Source organism: Engystomops pustulosus, chromosome 9 (genome assembly GCF_040894005.1).
Source record: "Engystomops pustulosus chromosome 9, aEngPut4.maternal, whole genome shotgun sequence".
NCBI lineage: Eukaryota > Metazoa > Chordata > Amphibia > Anura > Leptodactylidae > Engystomops > Engystomops pustulosus.
In genome coordinates this window covers 53,577,641-53,603,525 of record NC_092419.1, presented here as the reverse complement: position 1 = coordinate 53,603,525, position 25,885 = coordinate 53,577,641, and the positions used below count along the sequence as shown (strand labels likewise).

The window sequence follows — 25,885 nt, the reverse complement described above, 5'->3', positions numbered from 1 at the left end:
TTTATGGTTTATACGCAAGTATTTACAGTATGAAAATATCTTTTCGTCATTAAAAGTGAAAAGGCGAAAGACAAGGATACATTATAGGTGTAAGTAGACAGACAACAGAAAAAGCAGCACTATCAGGAGCGGTTACAGAAAAGGGAGGAGCTGCATTTTAGACAGGGGTGGGTATTTGTGGGGCTACTTGTTTTTTTTCTAAGTGACCATTGTAAGGGGGTCACCAACCCGGACTCTGGAAAAAAAAATCAGTATGGGCTGTGGTGGTATAATTGGGCAGAGGAGATTAGGCTGAGGCTGGGCCAGCCAGGTGTATTTGCCTAATCTCCTACACTGAGAGATCTGGTCTGGACAGTTGTCAAGGTGGATGGTTTTATGCAGTTACGGAATGTGATCGGCTGTCCTAAACAGATGGGTTATAAGAGCAGGTTTGAAGTTCATCATTCAATTACTTTTATGAGCAGTACAATATTTAGTATATAGAGTATATAGAGTAGTACTTAAGTCCTAACATCTGGGCACATATTAACAGCCTGGGGCCCATGGGACACTTAATCAGCCGTTGTCTTTTGATGATTACATTTGGTTACATATGGATGTATTGGTGGTGCCAGGTCTCTTTCCTTGTGGTTGGTGTGAGAGGTGCATCAATAAGTTACTTGGCCCCAGTAAGGTTATATAGATCCAGGAAGAGTAATGAAATAATAATAAAGAAAGCTGAATTTTCACCCTTGATGAAGGGATTCCTAGCCATCACTGGAGTTTCACATTTTATAATAAAATATTGAATAAATCTTCTTTATCAAATCTTTATAAATATATAATCTTTATTTTGTTCAGGTTAATACATAAAATACATTTATAAGACTACATAAGAAAGCTTACAAAGTTTCAGTGCATACATTCTTTACTCCAGGTGCTTAGGGACCAACACATATGCAGCCCGCAGCCCCAATTACAAAAGAGTTTCACATATATTCCACAGTGATATATTTGGAATGATTTGGTGTGTGAATATAGATGTAATAATAGAATATATCTCATATGTAAGTTACAATACATCACGCTATAAATGACCCTGTGGAAAGAGTTAGTGTACATTTAAAACTCTGTTGCATTGGTTACTTAAAAAAGTTAAAAAACATATTGTGGTATCTTTCTTCAGACTACAACATACAATTGTCTTACAGCTTTACAGACTTTATCAAATATATCTTCTTACATCTGCTAAAAAGATGCTAAATAATATAATTATATTCTTATAAATTATTTCATGTGCAGGTAGGTAGTTTTACTCATAGTAGTGTCTTAGCGGCTATGAAGTTCCTTATTGGACTAGGAGTCCAAACATGGAGGTAAATCCATTTACTTCACACATTTGTATGTTCACTGTGTAGACTGGAGGCTCAAGCAATGTTTTTATTGCTTTTAGTCATATTACAGAATATATGTAACCAGCAGTATCATATAAATTATGGAAAAATCGGTTCTTTACAACTTCAACCCTATTTTTGTTTGCTACACCCCAGTACTCCCTCTCTATACACATATAACATTTATCTTACAATACACCCAGTTCATGTATATTTTACTCTTGTCTGTACTGTGTTATGGCTGTATCTTAAACTGGCATTCAAAGGGCTGTTCGGTTTACTATGAATTGAGAGATGGCTCTCTGTTTAGAATCCTTATCTCCTTGCCAGTGGAAAGTGGTTACAATTGAGCAACTCTGTCTCTGGAGGACCTGTCCTGCTCTGAATAACTCAACTCAATATAATGAACACTGAACACTTACTGCCGAGTTTCCCCACCAATAACTGTTCATTAATGGGGACACTTGCTGATGAGCTTAATACCAAGGACATATTTAACATATAGCGACTGGTCAAAATAGCCAGCCCCTTTAAGGCAGGAGGAATGCATATAAGTAATTTAAGGCACAACTGGTATATGGATATGATTTTTAATAAATACACAAGCTATGATCACAAAGCTCAGCCAAAGGTGTTTTCCAAGCTTTAAAAATAGTGAGTTATATTAGTAAATGCCATCGACCTATTGGAAACCCATGTTTGGTCATGGCAATATGGCATCACTGCTATCTCCTAAACAAACTACAGAAAATGACAACATGATCTTAACCATTATTGGTCATTTCAACTGTTGTCTAGTTTGCTATACAATTCTTTGTAGGTAGTATAGTAAAAGTTGGGCATTGCATAATATATATATATATATATATATATTTATTTATTTATTTTTTTTCCACTGTAGATGATGTTATTGGTAAAAACAATACAAAATCCATTTGTAAAAACTACTTATTGTTTGCCATTAAGGGTTACAGAATAAGCATTTACATCCCATCACTTTTGGCACCCATCTTCACATAACACTTGCTTCCCTTTGTAAAACCAACAAAAAAATCAACTATTGTAAGACTCCCTGAGAAGTTACACAGAACAGATAAGTGATCTTCATTCCCAATTGAATATTGCTATAGTGTTTTAGTAAAGAGTATAATATGCAGATTTTATAAGGATGAAGAAGACATGTATCTTCAAGTGGCAAAACAGCATTTTCCATTCATAGAGTGTGAAATGCATCATTGATAAAGTTCCTGGGTCATGCATTGTTTTATACTGTTTTCCCCCCCTTGGGGTGGGTGGAGGAATTAAAAACAAACCTGTCTTTTTATATTCCAAAACCTGATAAAAAAGAACTAAAATACTTTTAGTTAAAGAAATTTGATGTCCATAGTTTCTATCATATTGAATGATCAGGACCAAATGTTGATCAAATAAAAGGCCCTTAATATTTTACATTAAAAAAGTTCTTATAATGAGTGTTTTTTTTTATAAGCGCCTAAAATATGGACATCAGCTAAAGTAGATATTGAGTCCAAAAAGTGCAAGGACCGCTGTGGGAGTAAATACAAATAATGGACATGAAAGAGGGATGGGAAAATAACATGGAATAAGCACTGACCCATTTCTTTGATCATATGTTTCAGTTCAGTGCCCAGGAATTGTGGTTAGAAATTAATCGACTAAATTGCAAACAGTCTAGATTCTTAATTCAACAATGCAATGTAAAGTGTTGCTGACCTCTATAAAACAGTTATCATTTCACAAATAATATTAATCTTTTGACATCAAGTTTGCAAAACATAAGCAAATCCTTTTACATGGCTAGGGATCTCAATTGCCTCTAGCATTTTATATCCCCATACTGATATATGATAAGGAAATGTATGATAATAGCATAAGCCTAGTGTGTGTAATCCAGCAGAAACTTCAGTTTAATGTAAATGAAAAGAAAATGTGGCCTTGCCCTGCAGGCTCAATGATGTGTTCACACAACGGAAAATCTAATACACTCTATACTGTACAGTACAAGAGGGAAAGGGGATAGAGGAATATGGTAATTAAATTAGAAACAAAAGACCAGATAACATTAGTAAATATACAAAGGCACTTATAATACTTTAAGGCAACATATTATTCCATCAGATACAACAAATCAATGTAAAACAGCAGAAAAGCACCAAGTAGTATCCCTGGTTGCCTGAGTTGTCTCGAGAGCTAAGATATGTAGCAACGAAGAAACCATCACTTTTTCTAACTTATATAACACTTTAATTATAACCCAACTCCTGTTGGTTACATTAAAGACCCTCTGCCATAATTAAAGGGTGATTCCAATACCCAATTAGGGAATCCAGAGCTAATTATGGGGGATGGTAATGGTACTATTGGCTACAAGAAGTGCATCTCACTCTGTAGGCCCAACATTTCCATATGTTACATGTGTAGCCCATTCATTTTATTAGGCATTGTGAAGCACTTCATTTGGGGGTTGCCAGGTTTGCCCTAGTTATAAGAGGGGCTCTAGCTCCATGTCACCTAGTAACATAAAGGACTGTATCAAACATCATTTTGGCAAGGAAACTGGATATCTGCATCAAAGACACATCACTTTTGTTTTGGCAGCTGCAGTTGGAGAGCAATCTCATAAAAGCCGCCTCCTAACAGTGCGTATGGACATTGTAAAAGTAACAATAGTTGTGCATGTCCAGTACTTTGTTCACAAAGCAGATAAGCTGCTACCATAGGAGTGTGGCAGAAGCCTACTCTCCTCTTCATATAAGAACCTGATTGTCCATGGGGTAGCTGAGGGGTGAGGAAACTAGTTGTTGGGCGTATATGGCTATTACTTGCCAATGACACATGATGTCACAGGAATCCAGCAGTCTTTGACAAAACACTTGGATCAGGCAACATTCATCTATGAACACGGGCAGATCCTACCTAGGTGTAACTATAGAGTGTGCTGATAGTATCGATACTTAAAGGTGTTTAATGACCCCCTCTGCCACATCTTCATACACCAGCATATGTTAGGTAAAAGGATGTTACATTACATTTTGGCCCAAGGTTAAGTGTCTAGTTTCCTGTGCTTGATGCTTTTCATAATACAATGAAAGACACAAGAAGTATATAAAGAGTGCAGCCTAAATCACATCAGTGAGATGGGAAAATCATTGCTTAGGTATTAATAGCTATTACTGTTATCACAAGCACATCGTTTTCCCTAGAATGGAAGTATATGTTTAAGCCTTCTTCCAGGATGATAATAAAACTTGACATATATGTCACGAATGATGTACGTCAGCAATATGATAAAAGACCAGTGTTCTAAAAATGTTAATACATGACATTATAGATGGCTATATGTAAGTCTTCATCCTACATGAGTACTTTAATCTTGTGCTTTAAAAAATTATCCAATGTCCATTGAGTGAAAAAAGGCTTATAAAGATACTCAACTCGTCTTGGCATCTTCTTTGGATCACATCAAATTAAATCACAGCTCTACCCGATATGATTTTCCTATGAACTGATGGAGCAGTCATTAGTCTGTAAAATGTTTCTAAAGTAAGTCTGCATTGACTAAACAAGCTGTTAGATGGGCCAGCATTACATAGGTGGTGACCACTGATGCTACACTGGGGGAGTAGAGTAATGAATGACAGAATTATAATCTGGAGGTGGGCTGTGGCACTCAAGGTTTAAATCCATGGGCATAAGAACAAGGTCTTCCAGTGTGAGGTCTTCTTCTATTTGAGTTGATGGCTGGTACTTAATGTGACTTCTTTCATTCTCCCCCAGTACTGACTCCTTGCTTTTACTTACTGCTTTCATTCTGTAAACAAAGAGATATTTTAGAAACCATTCATCAAAGTAACATATTTTTGATCAATTAACTACTGAATAAATTGCTTGAGGGTTCCCCACACTACATTAATCCATCTCCCCAGTCTTATCTATCCAGATGGTCATCTTTTCATTCATCCCCTGCACTTGTGGCTCCATGGAACTGCAATGGTTGCCTGTTAGACTTATTACCTTCATCAGTGATGTGAGACCATCCCACACATTCTCCATCGTATCAGTTTATCATCCAACTCTTCTGTGATCTACAACTTACATCCAAATCCACAAAACATTTCTCAAGCTTTGCAAGTTCTCTGGAATGCACTATGTTTCAATAATACCCTAAAAATAGTTCATTATTGAGTATATTTCCTATTTCCTTATAGAATGTAGGCTCTCAATTAAATCAGTAAATAGGAAACCCATATATATTATTTATTCAACAATATATAGAATGCATACAATGAACCTTTCCTCCCTTACTGATGTCCTACTCTGACCTACAACTTGCATAGTGAATGATAAATTCATTTATAATATTTGACCTGAAAAGACTTGATATAAAGTTACAAAAGAGACCAGATCATCTGCATCCATAATTTGGTGCACAGCATGACCAAACATACACTTTATTAGAAGCTTGGAGGGGGCACAAGCCTTAACATGAACAGATAACTGTGCTCGTAGTCCTCAGGTATCAGATAAGTCAGGCAAGCAGCCAATATATCACTGTGCACTGGATATCAGCCAGAGCTTACCGCAGTGTGACATAATGGAGATGTAATTACATAATGTTCTGACCGACCGCAAAGACGTGCTATGGGAATATCTGTGAACTGGTGAAACATCTATTCCACTTATTTATTCCAGGTCTTAAAGGGGTTGCATAGGATTAGTAAGTTACAATGTAAATGGCAATATATTTGAGTTGACCTTATAGAAGGTAGTCAGATATTATATGACATATATGCATGGGGCTTGTTTGATTCGGTGCCTGGTTCTTCTCATCTCACATGCTTCGTCAGTCTGCCAGGCTTAGAAAGTGAATACACCACAAGTCATAAGAACTGTGGGATCTGGCAAAGGCACAATCTAAAAGAAATGATCCACAAGAAGGTTTACTGTCAAGCAGAGACCATATCTGAAATGTGTCCAGGGTAAATGTCTCTGATGTATCTTTATACAGTTTGACTACCCAGTGATATTGTTTCAGCTTTTTGGTTTACATCTGTGCTGTAGTTTTTGGACTAATTGAGAATATATTTATTTTAGCTAACTGGTTTTTTAAGCTAAACCCACATAAAACAGATATAATCGAGTCAGCTGTGTTAAAAAGTACTTTGAGCAAAGTGTATACACTGAAGAGATTTACTACCGTAAATGTACCAGAATTCTGGTTTATTTTCCTACCCAAACTTGTGTACATGATGGTCTTATTAGGGCAATGCAACATAGCATGGAAAAGTTGTGGCAATGCATGGAGCAAGGCGGCCAGCCAAAGTTACTTCGACTTGCCCCAAAAACTTGCCCAGTAATAGCGGGAATATATGCCATCCTGGAACTGGTGTAGGTTTTATTTTAGAATTTGAAATTTTGCAGGTTTTGTGTGCCGGATGCACACAATCATTAAGACAGACACACAATGGTGCTTATTTACTAAGGGTCTTTAGTCAGATATTCCAACGTTCTCAGATTTGCGCTGCTGGGACAGGCATTTAGAAGGGAGTTTTGGCGCACGTGATCGGATTTTGGGGGGAGACGATACGACTGATTCGGACAAACTGCGGGATTTGCCGTTCTTGATAAATCAGCACCATTATGTATTTTAAAAACTTTTTCCTGACTTGTTTGTCAAGTGGTTGTGGCTTGCCTAAAAGGAACATGCAAAGATTCAAAGCTGTCAGTATAAAAATAGACCAGAAAGCCTAAAAATGCACCAAATCTAATATCAAACATTTGCCACTGTGATAAATCTGGAGCATTATAAGGAAGGGTACATATTTGTCAATATTCTTAAAATTTTGCACAATTGATAATTAAAAAAGTTATAAAACTGCATTCAAGTGACTGAGGTTGTATTTCATGGTTCAATGCAATAGGTGGGCTGGAATTGATAGGAATCAATGTTTATTTATGTGGAAATTGATAGAGCAACATGAGGGAAATTCTCAAAGATCATCTGCTGGAGCCTAACTCTTCATGCACAGAGCTCTTGCTGTTCTTGCTGTCAATGATGACTGTAGGATAAAGGTAGTATAATGGTTATAAATAAGTGTATATAAGTGCATATATACACTGAAAATTTGTACTTAGTATATTTTTATGGATTGAATTCATAAATGAGCTTTCCACGTACGCATTAGCAATTATTCCAAAAGGCCATGACCGGGTCTCTTGTCGCTTCAGATACTTCATTTCCACTGAGGAAAGCACCATTCCACTGTCAGACTCACCGTCCTGTAATAGAGGATATCCAGCTATTATCAACCCTCCAAAATGGTAAAAAGGTAAAATGTACATTTTATAATAAAATAAAAAGCCCTAGGCTAGGTGCCTTGGATTGATAAAACAAAAAAGAAATAAAGTATACAATAAAGTACAGGTCCCCTGTATCGTGTCTTAATAGTTCTATAGAAGTCAAAAATCTACTACCAGGATGAAGGATTGTAAACCAAGCACACTGACATACTGGTGTGTGTGCCACCTATGGCAGGATCTTTTCTTCTTTTATCTTCTTCTTACCTGTTTTTTTTTTTTTTTTACAAAAAAGGCTTTTAAAATTAAGCAAAATTATGCAAACTAGCTCCAGGCTCCATAATTAATAATGGAGCCAAGAGTCCCACAGGCTCATTTGCATAATTTTTATGGGGTACACACCAGTATGCCACTACATCAGTGTGCTTGGTTTACAACCTTTCATCTTGGTGGTAGATTTCCTTTAAAGAGTATTGTACCAACTTTGCATGTTATCCCCTATACCCAGGATTAGTAACAGTCCAATTTGTGGGCCCCCCACTGATTATGAGAATCAACCCCCAGCAATTCTAAAAACATGGGTCCACCTCACTCTAATGAGTAGAATGGCAGGTTGAACAAAAGACTTGCCTCTCCATTCAATATTATGGGAGTGTCAAAATTGTAGAACAAATCACACGGCTATCTCTGGCACTCATGTAGACAGTGATTGGGAGTGCTATATCTTTGCAACACTCCCAAAGTATTGAATGGAGCAGCAAGAAGTATGATTAACCTGCAGTCCATCAATTAGTGAGGATGGGACCCGCAGTTGGACCCCCACCAACCACATTGCCATCCTCTATCCTATGTATAGGGAATAACAAGCAATCTTTGTACAGCCCCATTAAAGAGAATCTTACAGCTTTCCTGAAATGCCATGCCCCCGGCAATCAGACATTTGTAACTTCTCCTGTGGATAGGCTATAGATTTATGAAATGAGAAAACCCCTTAAAGCCCTGTGTAGAATACGCTAATGTGTGAATGTTTTTGGTTACTCCTAATTCCAGATGTTTCTTCTAAGGGCAGGTTCCTGCTGGATGTGAACATTTGCTTTGCAGCAGATTGCATTTTGGGAGCTGATGTGCTGTACTGGATTAGGGAATGTGCTCAGACCAGTCTTTTTTTCTGCTCTCTACAAAATAGTTTACCTCACTGAGCACTTTGTCCTTTCCCACTGGCACCTCGTCAAATGTCTTCACACTCAGCGGTCGGTTCTTGTTGTTGTTTCTATAAAGAAAGGACATAAGGTGAAACTGACACCCACTAGTTCTTTGATAATCTTCCCAATTTAACTCTACACAATTGGAGCTCTTATAAGGTCTTGTTTACCTTTTATTCCCAACTAATGCAGTCCATTTATATTACGATAATGTTTTTACAGTGATTAAAGCAGCATTACATACTAGTAAATATCAGTAATTAGAACATATGGAAGCAATTACATTAATCAGACCTGAGATAGGGCTGTAGGATCAACATTATGAAAACAGCTTTGAATAATATGTTTATGATGTACTTCATATGTTAACTAGGTCACCTCCGGGTGCAGGTGCATGTAGCATGTGCACCACATATGTCTAGGCATGTCTGACATGAAGTTTTACAAGCAAACAGAAAATAAGTCATATCTTTAAATTCTAAGTACAATTAATAAGGAGATGTAATGTGACACATACTGTAAGTATTAGGCAACTTTGGAGTTTTCAGCATCTACTTTCCAGTAATTTTTGAAAGCTATCAGTAATCTCCATGCTACAACTTGTCAACTACACAACAGAGAATTATATATTGAGAACTCATCATGTTTCTTACCCAGACTCCAAAATGCTCCATCGTGTCATGGAGTTTCTTACGTTTTGTTCCTCATTTCCAGGTTTCACATTTATATCTCCATCAATTCGTAAAGCAGTGTTTAGAGGAATATAATCCTTTCCTTCCTTTAACAAAACAAACAAAATAGATATTATTATGTTATTATTTTCAATAAATTAATAAAATACTACAAATTAGTTTCATTTTATGTGTTACAAACCTGCTGCACATTGGCCTGAAGAAGGTCTCCTAAGCGCTCCACTAGATCTGTGAAAGTTGGTCGGTCTGTTGGGACGCCTTGCCAGCAATCAAGCATTGTCTGATATCTGAATATAAAAGTGCATAGAACATATAAATTACCTATGAAACTAGTACTTCTACATTTATATGTAGGATATGGAGGATAAATTCTAAAATATATCTTACATTTCAGGAGTGCAGTATTCTGGTGGTCTCATCCGAGTTCCTTCCTTTAGTCGGCAACAGAAATCTTCATCAATCTGAACTCCGGGGTAAGGTGAAGCACCTATGCAAACATTAAATAAACCAAGCCAATTATACTCTGTGACAGAAACATAGCATTAGTAGTATGTGTACACAAGTTATATTCCAATCTAGGCATTCCTATACTAGTAGAGGATGCAGTAGCCTCAGAAAGCACCAGAACTGAACGTACGTGGGATTTATTTACTAAGGGTCTGTGTGCACATTTTCGTCAGACTTTCCGACGATTTTGGGGATTGAGTGGCTTTGACAGGTATTTAACAGGGGTCTTCACTGGCTTTGTGTCGCACGCTATCGGATTTTGGCAGAAATTGGGGGGCGGGTCGTCAGACGATCCGAATGATTCGGACTAAGCGTGAAATTTAACTTTCAAATTGTGTCTCAAGACAATGCACTTACATGCACCATGAAGAAGAAGGTGAACTCTGTCGGACCTGAGCGGAAAAGCTTCACATGCAGGATATCGGGCGCACGATCTTAGTGAATCACAGCACAGTGCATTATCGTCGGACATGTAAATGTGCCCCAGTGTGTGCTGCTTAGATTTGCAGTGGATGATGTAGACCCCATTAACTTCTTGTACACATGTTGTACAGAGCTATTTGCATTTGATCACTTTCCCATGCTTATTTAATTCTTGCTCAATAATATAAAGATTTTAAGTAGATAGGAGCGAATCTATTCGTTGAGTTGTAGATTCAATACTTAATACAATACTAATCCTATGTGATGCACTTTGGACAAATTAATTTAAAATGACATTTAGGTAATACTATAATCTATCCCACAGTTTAGGGAGGGGGGATGGGCAACATATAATGTAAAAAAAATTGACAAAATGAAATAGGAGCTTTTTATTAAATCTGTATTTTAGAGGACCAGAGGGGGTTATGTACAAATTTCCTATACAAAGTAAGAAACATCAGATTGGAATAATTCAATTTGGACCTTCTGACTTTTTGGGTTTTAAGCAGGAGGTGTCATATTCTAATCAACCTACCAGTATGTTTTGGAGGGTGGGAGGAAACCGGAGGAAGCCCCCGCAAAAACGGAAAGAATATACAAACTCTTTGCAGATGTTGACCGCGGGACTTGAAGGCTGTAATGCTAACCACTAAGCCTTCGTGCCGCCCTAGGAATGGACTCATGGATGAATTGCTCATCTCTAGTTTTAGATGTTAAGTCTTAGGTGTTGAGCTTTATGGGTAACATTTATCAAAAACAACAGGCTAAGGGGATAGGAAGACTCTGGAGCAAGTTTAATGATTTGATATGTAAGAGCCTATACTTCATTGAATAAATCTGGGAAAGTTTCATGATGAATGCACTATTCAAAGATTGCTAAATATTTAGCTACAATCTTAAAAAAATAAACAAAATACAAAGCTACTCATTCTAAAATGTGTTTCAGGAAGGGAGGCCGGAAAGTTGCCATTCAAGAAAGGATGAAAGATATAATACATATAGTGTAAGAAGTTACTAAAATGTGATAAAACATTAATAAACAGTCTGTATCCTGCAAAAAAGATCTCAGTTTCAAAAGAGAAATCCACATACCCATTTCCTCTTTCTCCCCGACTAGCTGAATGTACTAGCTAATTTTTTTAACTTACAAAAAAAAATTACCAAAATAATAATGTATAAATGCTTCCTACATCACTTTAATATTTAGAATAACCAAGTAGGGCCTTCAAATAATATGAGGGTTCCCTATATCTTTTACATTTAAACCTCTACTATGGGCTTGGAGATAGTACTCCTTAATTTGACTGAGAGTAAACAATTACTATGTATGTTTCTTAGCGCTCTTCTTGGCTGGGCAAATCGAGATAAGTTGATAAGATGATCAGCTTTGTGACATGATGTCCTAGTTTTACATGCTATGTATATTTATATGTGGTCTACTAATGGTTGTGTTTTATACTACAGTCTGCCAAAAAAATCTCAAGCATTTCCCAAAGTTTTATCAATAGATTTCATGAGCGATTGAAGTTTCTAACCAAATTAAAACAACTAGATTACTATAAAAGGGTTAACTCACAAAAAAGCTCAAATACCAAGTAACACACTAAAACAAGCAGTGTCATACAGTCACTGTGCCAGCACTTGTTTTGGCAGAACTTGTGATAGGATGAAGCCAAGGACTAAGCCCGTTAGAGGAAACCACAGCAATACATGGTTGTTCAGCAAACTTCATTAATAAGATACAGTAAAAACTTTCCAGTCATAGGACATGTTTATATTATCTGATTCCCAGGCGGCACAGCCGTATTGACCGTTACTAAAAATCAGTTCTCCGTGCGTTCAAGCTATTGTTATGGCGAAACCTGAGTAGCACTGAAAAAGTCCTAGGACAATGTTAGACGGATCCCTATTAATTTTACATTTATGTTACAAGTTATTAATATGCATTTAATGGTCACTACACAACTGGCCTGTTATATTACGGGCAGTGTCAAGTATTAGACCATCTTTTCAATTTTTTGTTGGAAGGGTCTTTTGCGGTTTCCCAACACTGAGACTACTGATGAGCTGTGGTCTGTAGGCGAATCTGGTGGGAGGTCGGCTCCCTTGCAGTGCCACCACAGGGGAGAATGTCAATAATTTCATAGCTAGCCTCCATCTGTCTCTATGACTTACCCAATGAAAATATCTCCCATAATAGCACACCAAAGGACCACACATCACTCTGTGTAGTGTAGATCTTATCAAATATAGCTTCAGGTGCCATCCACTTAAGCGGTAACCTTGCCTGGAAGTAGAATAAACATCTATTAACATTATGATAACATACCTGGAACACAGAATCATAGCCTCTGCCAGGCAGCACCATGCTATAAACATCAGAACCACAGAAATCATAAACATATTATATATTCTATATTCAAAAGGACCTATCTATCAACGGATAAGAAGGATTATCCCATGTGGTGAACCCCGTAACAAAAACAAAAAATCCATTCTACTTTTTTTTCCACACAAAAAAAAATGAATTGCTAAAAACGTCATATACTCCTCCAAATGTTATCTATGGAAATGTCACATTGTTGTCACATGATGGAGTGTCAGATTAAGGCGATATAGGGATTTAAATTTGTAAAGAAGACTTTCAGTTTTTAAAAATGTATTGAAATGTAATAAAAACAATAAATATAGTCTCTGTGATTACACTGAACCAAAAAGACAAAGGCAGTAAGAAAATGGTCAATGGGGCTTATTTACTAAGGGTCACAGATCTCAGTGTCGTCGGACAGTTCCCCGTTTTCGGGGATTGCACGGCTTTGACAGGTATTTAACAGGCGTCTGAGGTGGCATTGTGACGCACGTGAGCGGTTTGTATTGCAGCTGTGCTGGCTTCCATGTGACACAAATTGGGGGGCATATTTTCATCGCTTTCAGTGTATTTTCATCACTTTTCACTTTCACTACTTTATTTTCCAACTTTCCAATACAGTGCATGGAATATTAAATGTTGCCACTAGGAAGTAAAATCTGTTACATAAAAAACAAGCCCTCTTACATCTTTGTAAATGGAAAAATAAAAAGATTCCGGCTTTTGGGAGGAGAGGAGTAAAATACGGAAACACAAAGGACGTCAACATAAAAGAGAACTTCCCAGAGCTTCCCATGTATTCCACAATAGATCAGTGGAACTTCATTGCCTACTATAGTTTGCCCCTGTACGCAAGACATAATTAGTAATGTACTCATATTGTGGTACTCACATCTCCTTTGCGCACATAATCTGGATCCTTGTATATATCACGAGCTAGGCCAAAATCGCAGATCTTCACTACATTATTTTCAGACAATAGGATGTTCCTGGCTGCCAAATCACGATGAATACACTACAAAGTTAAGAAAGAAATGTCTGAAATTCACAGGATATGCCATAAATAATAAACATGCATTCCAAGGCCTTAAAGAATAGATCTCCAGTCCATTCAGACCAAAACATAATTCCCACAGGGAACTACAACTTCTTCTCTATTGTATAATGTCAGAACAATGCACAGACATGTAAAGAGGAAGCATCAGAAAGTTTTGGTCAGCGGCGCAGACTGTAATAACTGAAACAAGATTGTGATCATCTCTATAAACTACAAAACACAGAAATAATTCGCTAGATATTTCAGCCTTTTGACATTTGCAGGTATTTTTTCCCACTAACTTTATTTTTCATCATACAGTAATTATTATTCAGTGAATTGGCTTTACTGTATATTTGGCCAAGACAAAACTTAAAGGTAACCTGTCCCCTTATAGTTTTATTAAAATTAATCAAATTTATTCAAACCCTTGAGTTTTTTGACACCCAAACCCAATGGGCTTAGATGTAAATTATAATTGCAACATTACAAGTTTTATTTATGTTTTTATTGTTTTATTATTTATATCAAATTTCGCATTAAACAAGATGAAGTTTTTTGTTCATTGGGGGTGAGTGGAAATGCATTAGCTTGCAAACTAGCCTGAAAATAAAGGTTATGTGGTGGTTTTGTGCCGTTCTGGAATTCTTACTTTTCTGGAGGCCAGGAATTCCATGCCCTTTGCCACCTGGAAGCTGTAACAAATCAGATCTTCCATTGTTAGCTGTCTTTTGCTCACATCTTCAGGATCTGAAAAATAATAGATTTTGTTAAATATGTAGAAATCACCACTAAACAATAGAGAGAGCTACTCCTTACATAAGGGTTCTTAGCACTAGCATTCCAGCCAATGTCTTTCTACAATATTTCGTTTCATTTCCTGCTATTAGTTTTTGTGTGGGTTATAAAGTTCAGCAGACATGTCTGGGCTATGAGTATATAACATGGTTCGTACTGATAAAGTACATGATCACTCCTTATGCTCTGATTAGTATACCCTTATAGCAGGGCACATGCAGTCTGCTAGGGCTTGTCAGGCAGGCATCTGCTTGCCATGTGACTACCACATTTTGTATAGTTCAAAGTAAAGTCCAACTTTATAGTTTTTTTTCTTGAGCAAACAGGAGAGACTGTATCAGTCAAAAAGATGTAATAAAAGAGTGATAAAAAATAGAATGGCAGATGATAAGGCTTAGGGCTTACTGTAACAATATATATATATACACACTTCAGGAAAATGAGAACGGCACGCCAAGGCAAATGAACGATGAAGGGTGCAGGCACACTAGGATCGGGCCACGGATCCTCTGATGATATATTACAAGAGATTAGGCAGCACTCCAGTTGTAACGTGCAAAAAGTGGTTTTCTTTATTCCATGCTTTTTAAAGGTACAGCTGTACCTTTAAAAAGCATGGAATAAAGAAAACCACTTTTTGCACGTTACAACTGGAGTGCTGCCTAATCTCTTGTAATATATATATATATATATATATATATATATATATATATATATATATATATATATCCCTTGCCTTTTGTGTATTTATCCAATAAGGAAGTCACAGAAACTACAATTTAAAAAGGAACAAAATAGATTGAGAATTGAATTGCCCTTCAAACCCTATTTCGAGCTACACTGAACATACACACATGCCAACAATCTAGGCCTTATGCACACAGCCGTGTGAGCATAGGGCAGGGAGAAGAAGGGTGGGGGGGGGGTTGAGTGCTCCATGGAAAGACAATTGACAGCACTGCAAATCTGCCCAAATATATGGCATGTCCTATATCCTGCGGCATGGTTACCCACCATGGTGTTCAGGTGCCATGGACCTCAATGAACCCCCATTACAGTCGTGTGAATGAGGGCATCCTGACATTCCCCCAAAGGAAATCAGGGGAGAAAATGGTGGGATTTGGAGGTGAATTGAGGTGTATCCCGCTGACTCTATTTAGAACTAACCTAGCTAATTACTCAATATGGAAACTTTTTTTTAACTTTACTAATGAGAAGTATGAAAGGATCGACGCACCCCATTCGGTTGCTCTGGAATGAGAAGTACAGGCAGTCCTCGGGTTACGTACACGATAGGTTCCATAGGTTTGTTCTTAAACCGAATTTGTATGTAAGTAGAAACTATACATTTTATAATGGTAGTTTTTGGTAAATGGTAATTTTTTTTTGCCCCAGTGACAATTGGAGTTTCAAATTTTTTTGATGTAATGGGAACAAGGATTATCAATAAAGCTTCATTACAGACACTTTACAGCTGATAAGTACAGTCTTGGACTAAAGTAACATTCCAGAGAGCTTCACCAAAGGTGAAAGGCAGAGGGGTCCGTCTTTAACTAGGGGTCGTCTGTAAGTTGGGTGTCCTAAAGTAGGAGGCCGTCTGTACTACATTTACCATATACCATTGTGAAACATTTGGCTCATGCCCTCTTCCATGCTATTGACACTATCTCCCACAAAGAAATAAGCATTAAATGGTAAATATATACACAACAACCTTCTAAAACCAGACGGTGATGTGATCATTTTTGCATTATGATGATATATAGGCATAAAAGCAAATATAATCTTATTGCAAAATGTACAGTAGATACTGCCAACAACAGCATTATTCCCACCAGTATGGAACTTCTCTTGTGTATTCTGCAAAGACATCTATAGCAGAATCAAGTATGTTACTGTCAGAACCTCAACTTTCTTGGCAGATATTAACATTAGTATAATGATATCTGTTGCTTGAGGTAGATCAGGATCATACAATGATTTCTTGACATCTGGCTACATTTCAGATTGCAGTAATTCCAAAAAGTACTGTTTTATGTCTAAAGTAGGTGGTAAAGGCCCACTAAATCCCATCAATCATACTTTGGTCACTTTTGTTGCTTAGGTCTTACCGATAAAATCAATCCTGTATTACAAGAGTGCTGCTGTCATTGCTTAAAGGAAACCTACCACTTGTAGTGGCAGGTTTCCGATGGCAATACCGAGCACCAGCTCAGGGTGAGCTGGTGCCGGAGCTTATTTTAGTTAGTGTTTTAAACCGCGGTATCGCGGTTTAAAACACTTTTTAAACTTTATAGCCGGCGCAGGCAGGTACGCGCTCGGCGCTTACCATGCGCGCGGCTCTCATTCACTTCCTATGTAGCCGCGCGCACGGTAAGCGCCGAGCACGTACCTGCCTGCGCCGGCTATAAAGTTTAAAAAGTGTTTTAAACCGCGATACCGCGGTTTAAAACACTAACTAAAATAAGCTCCGGCACCAGCTCACCCTGAGCTGGTGCCCGGTATTGCCATCGGAAACCTGCCACTACAAGTGGTAGGTTTCCTTTAAAGAATAGGACAGCCAAAGTGTCATCATAAGAGTTTGAGTCACAGTGGTCAGCGGTGGTATATACTTGTCAACAGATGTTTTGTAGATGGTTTCTTTGGCAAAGCTTAACTGCGTCTTTAGGCTATTAAGAATAAGATCTTGTTGTGTTGGTACCACACTCCCTTGGTAGCACTGAGTCTCACAGAGTTTCTGTGTAGCAAAATTGGTCACTACAACTTATTTTACTGGTTTTATCAAATGGGACATGTAAAATTAACTAATTTATAGCAGTTAGTTGACATTGACAACTGTGTCTCAAAGTATCAGTGATTCCTTTCTCCTTTTAGCCCTTTTATGCAACACTGTACACGGTATTTCATCACTCACCTTGCCATGCTTTCCAATATTGGACTCATATACTCTATAATTAAATGTTTCTGCCTCGAACACAGATATTGGCCAGTTTCGGTTAAATACAAGTAGCCAGTATGGTCCATTAGTATTATGAGAAGAAATTGCAGAACCCAAAGGAAACCCATAAAGTTAAGATGCAAACCATATGACGCAGATGATGTGTAAACCATGTCCAACCTGCCCTGTACGGGAACAGTAGACCCCCAAATTTTTCTTCTGAACTTTACCTGCTTCTCACTCATGATTTTTTTTTTTTAAGTCATAGGTATTATTACCTTCTTCTTCCTCTTCTGAGTCACTGTAACTTTTGTCTTCTATGAATCCTGAGCTGGCTGAGCTGCCAGTGCTGGCCACACTTTCCAGTCTTCTCTTTATTAACTCTGAGAGGTCGCTAGTTGAGTCATCTGCTGCTTTGTCTGCTTCCTGGGACTGAGTAAACACAGAAAAATCAGGATTGCTGTCATCACAAATATAATCACTCATCTCTGATATGGACTCAGCTTAGAACAGATTTATTTAAAAGCATGTCTTTGTCTCATTACTGACATCAAATACTGGACATCACAGAAGGGAACCTGGGTTCATGACCCCCTACTATGAGCCGTTATAGAAATGTACTTCGCTGGCTGCCACACAATCGTTCAGCCTATTGCAATTCCTCCTAACCCCATATAAATCAATTCTTGACACAGTGTGTTCGGTATAGGGCAGTGATGGCTAACCTATGGCACTGGTGCCAGAGGTGGCACTCAGAGCCCTTTCTGTGGGCACTCAGGCCATCACCAGAGAGGACTCCAGGTATCTTCCTGTAGTCCCAGACAGCCCAGGACTTGCTGTGCACAGAGCTATATTAAAGTGACAGCTCTACCTGGGACTATTTTCTGCTTTATCTGTGCCTCAGGTGCTGGTATCAATGAAAACTGTGACAGAGAAGGGAGTATAAATCACAAATTAAAATTTTGTGTTGGCACTTTGCGATAAATAAGTGGGTCTTTGTTGTAGTTTAGGCACTCGGCCTCTAAAAGGTTCGCCATCACTGGTATAGGGAGATGGAAGTACACTTCTACCAGACATCTCTTGCAGAAGATTATCTAAGGTTTGGACAGGACTATTCAACATGCCTGATCCAGATTTTTCCTGTGGATTGGGAAAACCATAAATGCTGAGACAACCCCCATAAAAGTATGTCAAACATTGTATGGAGTGTGGAGTATATTTCCATTACTAATTGATGATATTTTTAGTGGGAGGACCTTTCTAAGAAGAAGGGAATTTAAACATGAATAACCCTTATAACATATATTTTTTAGACAGTTTCCCAACAAGTAACATCACAATGACATATTTAAAGTGCTAAACTAATCATATGTCCTTATGTCCCAAATCACCTTATTTTATAGATGTCTGTGACCAGGTGCAGATAGGAAATTCCTTGGTGTTTTTTTTAGTTTGTTGGGCCTCAAACAGAGGTGATATAGGGTGATTTGAGACACAAAACCTCCATGTGTGGTTTTGTGTCCAAAATTGTCCTGAAGGTTCCCTTTTAAGTGAATCTCTATTTAGCCTTAAAACATAATAAAACAATCCATTATACTGTAAGTGTAATATGCAGATGTCTGATTTGCCCAGTGTTTGCTTATCAGTTATCCTATCATGTAAGCTAATCTGAAGCTACAAAGCCGCACTGTCTGACTAGGGCATGACGCCATGACTAATAGATGCTTTTTAAGCCAGCAGGCAGAGATGGAGCCTGGTATTATTCCTATAATATAACTGAGATCATTAACCGAAAATACAAACGTTATGTGACATGTAGAAACAAGCCCTTGTTTTTCACCAATTGAAATGTGGGGACAGCCGTTAACCCATTACGAAGCAAAAGCTATTACACAGGATTCTGGATGATGAATGCTTGATGGTAGTGTCACATTGTACATAGCATCAAATCTTCTATAAAGCAGGAGGAACTCAGCAGACTTTAGATAATATCCTACCCATGTGCAGAATGTTATAGAGCAGGTGTCCTAGCTGTTATACAGCAGAAGAACATGATAAGTCTGAAATATGGTAGTTAAAAAATGTGTGTATATAAAATATATATATATATATATATATATATATATATATATATATATATATATATATTTCTACTGAAAGTAGTTCACTGTGCAGTTGTCTTTTGAGTTTTATAAAGTTTGATCTGCCTAGCTTCTGCTCCTACGGCACTAATTTTATTTATATTGTTGAAACAGCAAACATATATTTTGGAAACCCAGCTTTTCCAGAAACATAAAGAATAGAAATGACTAGAAAACATGACTTGCTCTTGAATTATTTGCAGACCATATGGAGAGCTTACCATACCCATAGGCAACATCCCTTACTGGTGCCTAGCCTTTTCTTGGGGCCTGGAGGCAGCCGGGGTCCAGAATACCAGAGTGGCTAGCCGTTGCAGCCTAGGCATGCTGATTTCACGGTGCTTGGTATGGGGACCGGAGGGCTGTCCTACAGACTTGCAGGTCTCCACCAGGTGGTGTGTGCAAGAAATATGGAGGGAGAGGCTGATTTACTGGTTCTCTCTGGGGCAACTCCTGAGTGTCGTAATGTATGTCCCTGGGTGGTACAGCCTTATCCAGGGAACAGACGGAGGCAACGTTGTGCAAAATAACTCACGGTTCTTTATTGGAACAACTGCAGGTAAATGGCCAAAACGATCTTGGAACAGATTCCAGAATACTGGAGATTCCAGATTACTGGAGTGGTCATGGAGAGTGGCCCCCAGGAAGGGTTCACCAGCTTGGTAGTAGTTGCAGGCTGGGATAGAGCTGTGTCCAGTTGTGGATGCTGCAACTCTCGTCCTGGGTTTAGCTGAGTGTCAGTGCTGATGGTGCACAGACACTAACCCTCTCTTCACTCTGTGACAGGATGTGTTCTCTAGTAAGAGCTTGTGCTCTTGTGGTAAGAGCTGGGACATAAGAGGACTAACCTAGCCCCTACCTGTCCAGGGTTTTTTTTTAATTAACCTGGTCAGGTGGTGGCTAACTCTCCAATCACACTCCAATGTACATGGTATAATACAATTGGTAGACAGAATCACATCCACTTAACCCTTGCCTGTTGAGGCATAATCTATAGCTGCTGGTTACCTAATAAACTACTGTTAGAATTTACTAGAAGGTTCATGACTCCTTCATACAGCTCCTAACCTGGAGAGGGCGCTGTTCGCAACTACTCCTTTGTCCATGTATTGACAGGGTTATTGCACATATATTACTATCTATCAATATGTATCCCTTTCCGATAATAACTCCTGATAATTTTTGGTTAGAAAGTGCTGTTCAGCACAACCAGCAACGGGAGGTGCATTCAATCTTATCTAAGCGGATTAGTTGATGAGGATCACATTCTGGAATTTTGGAAACTGAAAAAATGTAGCACCTACGACCCAACCACTTTACATATTTCCCTCCTGCAGAGAGGTTAGTGGCACTATATGTTGCAGTGCAAGGTCAATACAAGGAGTTTTCCAGAATCGCTGAATGTCACACAAATCAATGGGTGAAAGGTAAAACCATCAACCTAATTTCACACACATACTCCTCCATGCCCATATATCTCCTATCAGTGTCGTAGTAGGAAACCTTACTACATATCTGGGCTGCAGCCATATGGAAAGTGTCAGCGAGTCCTAGCAGGGGCAGGGAGGGAAACAAAGGCTTTCCATGGGAAAGTTGGCTATAGGCCTGGATAAATGTCTTTGTGTGCCACGAAATTGAAAGGCACTAAAAAGTTGATGATTTCATAAAGAAAAACATGAGGTAATATTCTAAGAAAATAATGTAATTATGTCACGCTTAACTGTTTGTATTAAGTGCATAATAGTATTGCAAGCAACATTGTCTGTGTGGATTCAAGCTGAACACATTTGTGCACCCTTGTTTCACCTAAAAAAATGTCTGCTCCCAAATGGATAAAATGTACTTTGATTCCCTACCTTGTATCCAGGCAGAGAATCTAGCAAGTCAAAATGGGTGTGGCCTGTATGGGCGAATCAGGTGTCTCTTGGTCACCTTCAAATGAATCCCACACTTCCTCTCATATGCCATCAGCCATGCGCGTCTGCACATTAGCCTCTGTCGGAGCAGGTCCGCTAGGCAGGAAGCTGCACATGCGATGTGAGTGGGTGGAGGATGTGGACCAACTACGACGCTCACTGCACATTACAACTGACAAAGGATAATGCACAGGTGCAAGCATTCGGCTGGCTGATGACAAAGGGGGAAGGTGTGGGAACCATGAGGAGGTGAGCAGGAACCACACCCGGTTTGACTAGCTAGATTCTCTGCTTTAATACCAGGAAGGGAGTCAAAGTACATTTTATCCACTCTATTTAAAGCATGACCACTGTCTTAAAGGGTTGTTTAATTGGTTTGTAAATAAGTCTCTCTACAGTACAGTCTGCTTTAGGTCAAATATGACCTTTAATTGCTGCACAAAATGTGTACACGTAAGTTCTATAGAGTCATAAAGTGATGCCTCTTGAAGGAAGACCCTATTCTGGCCTGATGGATATCATGTGTATGTCATCAATACAAACGAGCCCTTCTCTAAATAATACTGATGCTTCTAAGCATAAGAGGGTTAGATTCAGATATATGTGCAGTGAATAGGAGACATCATATTAGCTCCATCAACATTCTCAGAGAGAACTGAGAAGCTTCTGAAATGTAGAATACAGGTCATAGAATGGCTCCTTACTATATACTATTTACTTATGTACAGTTCATGAAAATGTTAGGTCTACTTTAACCTTTCCATGAATGAAGCTACAGCAATTTCTAATAATACTGAGGGAATAAAGAGCTGAAAATATTTTTTTTCCAACACCTAGCTGGAGCCATGTAATAGATGGAGCCTTGTAATAAATATAGATATTTGTTAATCTACAAAACAATTCTAATAATTTATCCGTACCTTGTAAGCTATGAAATCTCCTCGTTTGCTCCGTAAATAATTGGACAGATTTCCATACTTGCAATATTCCACAATAACCATCAAAGGACCTATTGAAAAAGACAGATGTAAAGCAACAAATTAAAAATAAAATCTAAAAAATTTTTTTTTATTTTTTTGTACATTTGCTAAGAATTTAGCTATTCTTTGTTAGCACTTTTCTATTTGATCCTTAAGGCAAAGACTGGTTGGGAAGCTTAGCATTGACTATAAAAAATGACATTACTTATTTTTTCCCGAGATTGCACTTGGAGAAACGTAGAAAGCCTTTTTTTCTAGTAATATACTGTAGGCGAGGGATGCTTTCCTCGTAATACTTCTGCATGGACGTCCTGTCTCCGTGCACAGTACATCATGCTCACACAATTGGCTCCGTCCACATGTTTTGTTTGTCAGTAGTGACAGACAGCGTGCTGCAGATCCATCTCAACTGTTCACACAAACAGCACTGGCACTCCAAATCTTATCTCCACATTCACCCTATCTGTCTCTTCCTCTGTGACGCAGGCACTAAAATTCCTTTTTAACTTGTTCATGCAATAAATCAACACCAGTGGTGCACTAGTCCAAGTACACTCATCCCAATCTGATGTCTTACTAAGGTTTGGTATGCTCCTGCCTCCTCCTCCGAAAAGTTATCGCTTTTATTTTCATGATCATCATTTGTTATATTTATGATTAAAAATTAAACATTACAGAGAACAGGCTCTTGGTTTTGGAACCAATAAAGAACACAATGGTCCAATTTAGATACAAGAGAGAATACAGATATTATAAAAATCAGCTACTTTAACAAGGCATCTAATTACTTTTAAAAACCTAAATATCTGTCACTTGTTATCATATATGAATTCAAAATATGTGTGTTGTCGTTGTTGGTAGCAGCAGAATTATAATATATTATTTGTGTAGGTAGCTTCTATACATGCAATGGGGTTGTGTCCTCACACTTCTGTTCTCTTTGCTCTTTGAATTGAGCTGCTTCACCGTCCATCCTGCTCTGAGTAAAAGCTGTAGCAAGCCTCTAGTTGAATACTAGAGCAGTCGTTCAAAGCAGATAGGAAGGACTGTAGAGCAGCTTAACACATACTACCAAGAACACAGGAAAGACCCCCCCCCCTACCAGTGCATTCGAAGAAACCAATAAGCTTTTTAAAGTTGGAAGGCTAGTAAAACTTATCTCAAATATCTCAAATCCAATGTACAGTATTCACAGTTATTGGTAGCACACCCACATAGTGGGGGACATTTTATTGTGCCTTGTCCACCAGTTTTTAAATCATCATCCTCTATCTAAACTAGTTACAAAAAGGGACTGGGTTCACATGCTTGGCCAACCCCTTTAATACATTCTCCCAGTTTGTCACATAGCCTGTTTTCTGTCTGATGATCTTGGAAACCTGTAACATCATGTCATGTTAAAGTCATGTTTTTGTAGCATTTTCCAGCCAGTTGTTTATAAATAAAAAATTGCTAGGTATGTACCAAGCAAATGAGGCTTCATTTATTCATATAAAAACTATAGAATATTGTCTATGTAACACGTGATTACATTGACATCCCCTTGCATTACAAATAAAATTTTAAAGCATTTCATGATTCTTCACACCTTATGTAAACTAGTTACAATAAGAGACCTGGTTCACATATACCAGTTATTTTTTGCCTAAGCAGGACAGCTTCTATAGTCAGACAATAGCCAGACAAAAATATACGCAAACAATGTTTTACTATCTGGCATTCGGACATGGGAGACTAGGGCTCGATGCCAGACACAATCCCACAGAAAACAAAAGGAGCAGATTGAATTTGTTTCTATGTGCCATGTTAATACCATGGCAGAGGAAGAGGGTGCACATATATGATCGATCCTGTTAAACTCTAGTAGTATTCCCATCATAGACATTTATGGCATATATACAGGCATATACAAGAGGATAGTACAGGTTAAGAGCACATGCAGGAGGCTCCATTCACTGCAGTTGGAATTCGAACAGTAAGTTGTTTTGAAGATTCTCTTAAAAAATAAAGTAGCCAGGGCATACACCTCCATTCACAACAGCCAAGGAAAGGAGGGAACACGTTTACAGTATTTTCTGTAGAAAATGCCATATGCCATAAATGTGAATGGTGACAGTGGAATAATGATTTGTATTCTGTACTTCTATCATTGTTACAGCAATAATAGAGGAAAAAAACCTGAAATAAATTATACTTACAAGAAAATATGAATATTTTTCTAAGTGGACATATCATAGCCTGGAATCATCAAAGTAAAAATCTCAATGGGAATTACTGTACAATGTGCGTGCACAGCACAAGACTTTGATGAATCTGAGCTCATGTTTGTCTTTCAATTGACCCAAGAACATTTACTTAAGAATTTGGTAATTGGCCTGCAATTAATTCCGACATGTGCTTAAGTTATTTGTTTGGAATTTTCAGCTTCAATTCCTCATGTACTCAAAGGTCTTCCCTTCTAAGCAAGGGTTTTATAGTTATTTACTATGGGAAATTAATGGGTTAATGCTGACTTTCTAATGCCTTACCTCCAGGCTTGGTGCAAGCTCCTAGTAGATTAACAACATTTAAATGATGGCCAATATGGATAAGGATCTTCAGTTCGGACATTAAAGCTTTGCATTCGTTGTTTGTCGCACACTCTGCATAACGTAAACAGGACATAGTCATCTCTGTACAATGGGATATTTTTACTAGGCTCACAAAATCCTGTTTAGGTTTAGAGGGGAAACAACAAAAACAACCACAGCCCTTATGAGGAATCTAATACATAAGACACACTCTCCAATCTTCTTTTTTTTCATGTACGTAGGAAGAAATTCATTTGGTGGCAAAACACAAGAAAATATGTGAGATCTAGACGAGTCACAAATGTGCCGTACAGTGACTGCCCAATGCACATCACAAGAGAGATTCATTGCCTGTGACTGAAGGATGTGTTCATGTTCAGCGAATGTTACTGAATCCTGGAATTAAGATGATCTTTTTGTGTTTATTATAAATGTATTTTGCTTAGTCAACAATTTTTTTTCCAGATGTTCTTCACTAGGACCATGCAAAGTAAGACCTATTCCAGGCATAAGTTTTGTACTGCACCGGACAAAAGTAAAGTACATAACTTTTAAGTGTAGGTTCTTTACATACAAAGCATAATATATATATATATAGATAACAGTATAGTTTATAACCATAC

General features: G+C 38.0%; 1 protein-coding gene and 1 long non-coding RNA gene across 2 annotated transcripts in view; one reads left to right on the top strand and one right to left on the bottom strand.

Annotated features, from left to right (window-relative positions):
• Window positions 1–2,245: 2,245 nt before the first annotated feature.
• Window positions 2,246–25,885, bottom strand: part of LOC140077727 (vascular endothelial growth factor receptor kdr-like) — a 112,269-nt gene continuing 88,629 nt past the window's right edge. The window contains exons 19-30 of the mRNA XM_072125163.1: window positions 25,221–25,334; window positions 22,633–22,721; window positions 17,934–18,087; window positions 14,572–14,669; window positions 13,776–13,898; window positions 12,691–12,802; window positions 9,973–10,072; window positions 9,767–9,872; window positions 9,547–9,671; window positions 8,883–8,961; window positions 7,573–7,673; window positions 2,246–5,205 (exon numbers count right to left, since the gene is read on the bottom strand). Of these exons, the coding sequence (XP_071981264.1) occupies window positions 5,004–5,205; window positions 7,573–7,673; window positions 8,883–8,961; window positions 9,547–9,671; window positions 9,767–9,872; window positions 9,973–10,072; window positions 12,691–12,802; window positions 13,776–13,898; window positions 14,572–14,669; window positions 17,934–18,087; window positions 22,633–22,721; window positions 25,221–25,334 (1,403 nt within the window). The 3' untranslated portion in view covers window positions 2,246–5,003. The remainder of the gene's footprint in view (window positions 5,206–7,572; window positions 7,674–8,882; window positions 8,962–9,546; window positions 9,672–9,766; window positions 9,873–9,972; window positions 10,073–12,690; window positions 12,803–13,775; window positions 13,899–14,571; window positions 14,670–17,933; window positions 18,088–22,632; window positions 22,722–25,220; window positions 25,335–25,885) is intronic.
• On the top strand, window positions 7,627–25,782 carry LOC140077728 (uncharacterized). Its single transcript, XR_011849834.1, has 3 exons — window positions 7,627–7,723; window positions 9,980–10,058; window positions 25,505–25,782. It is a non-coding gene; the product is annotated as an uncharacterized lncRNA (long non-coding RNA).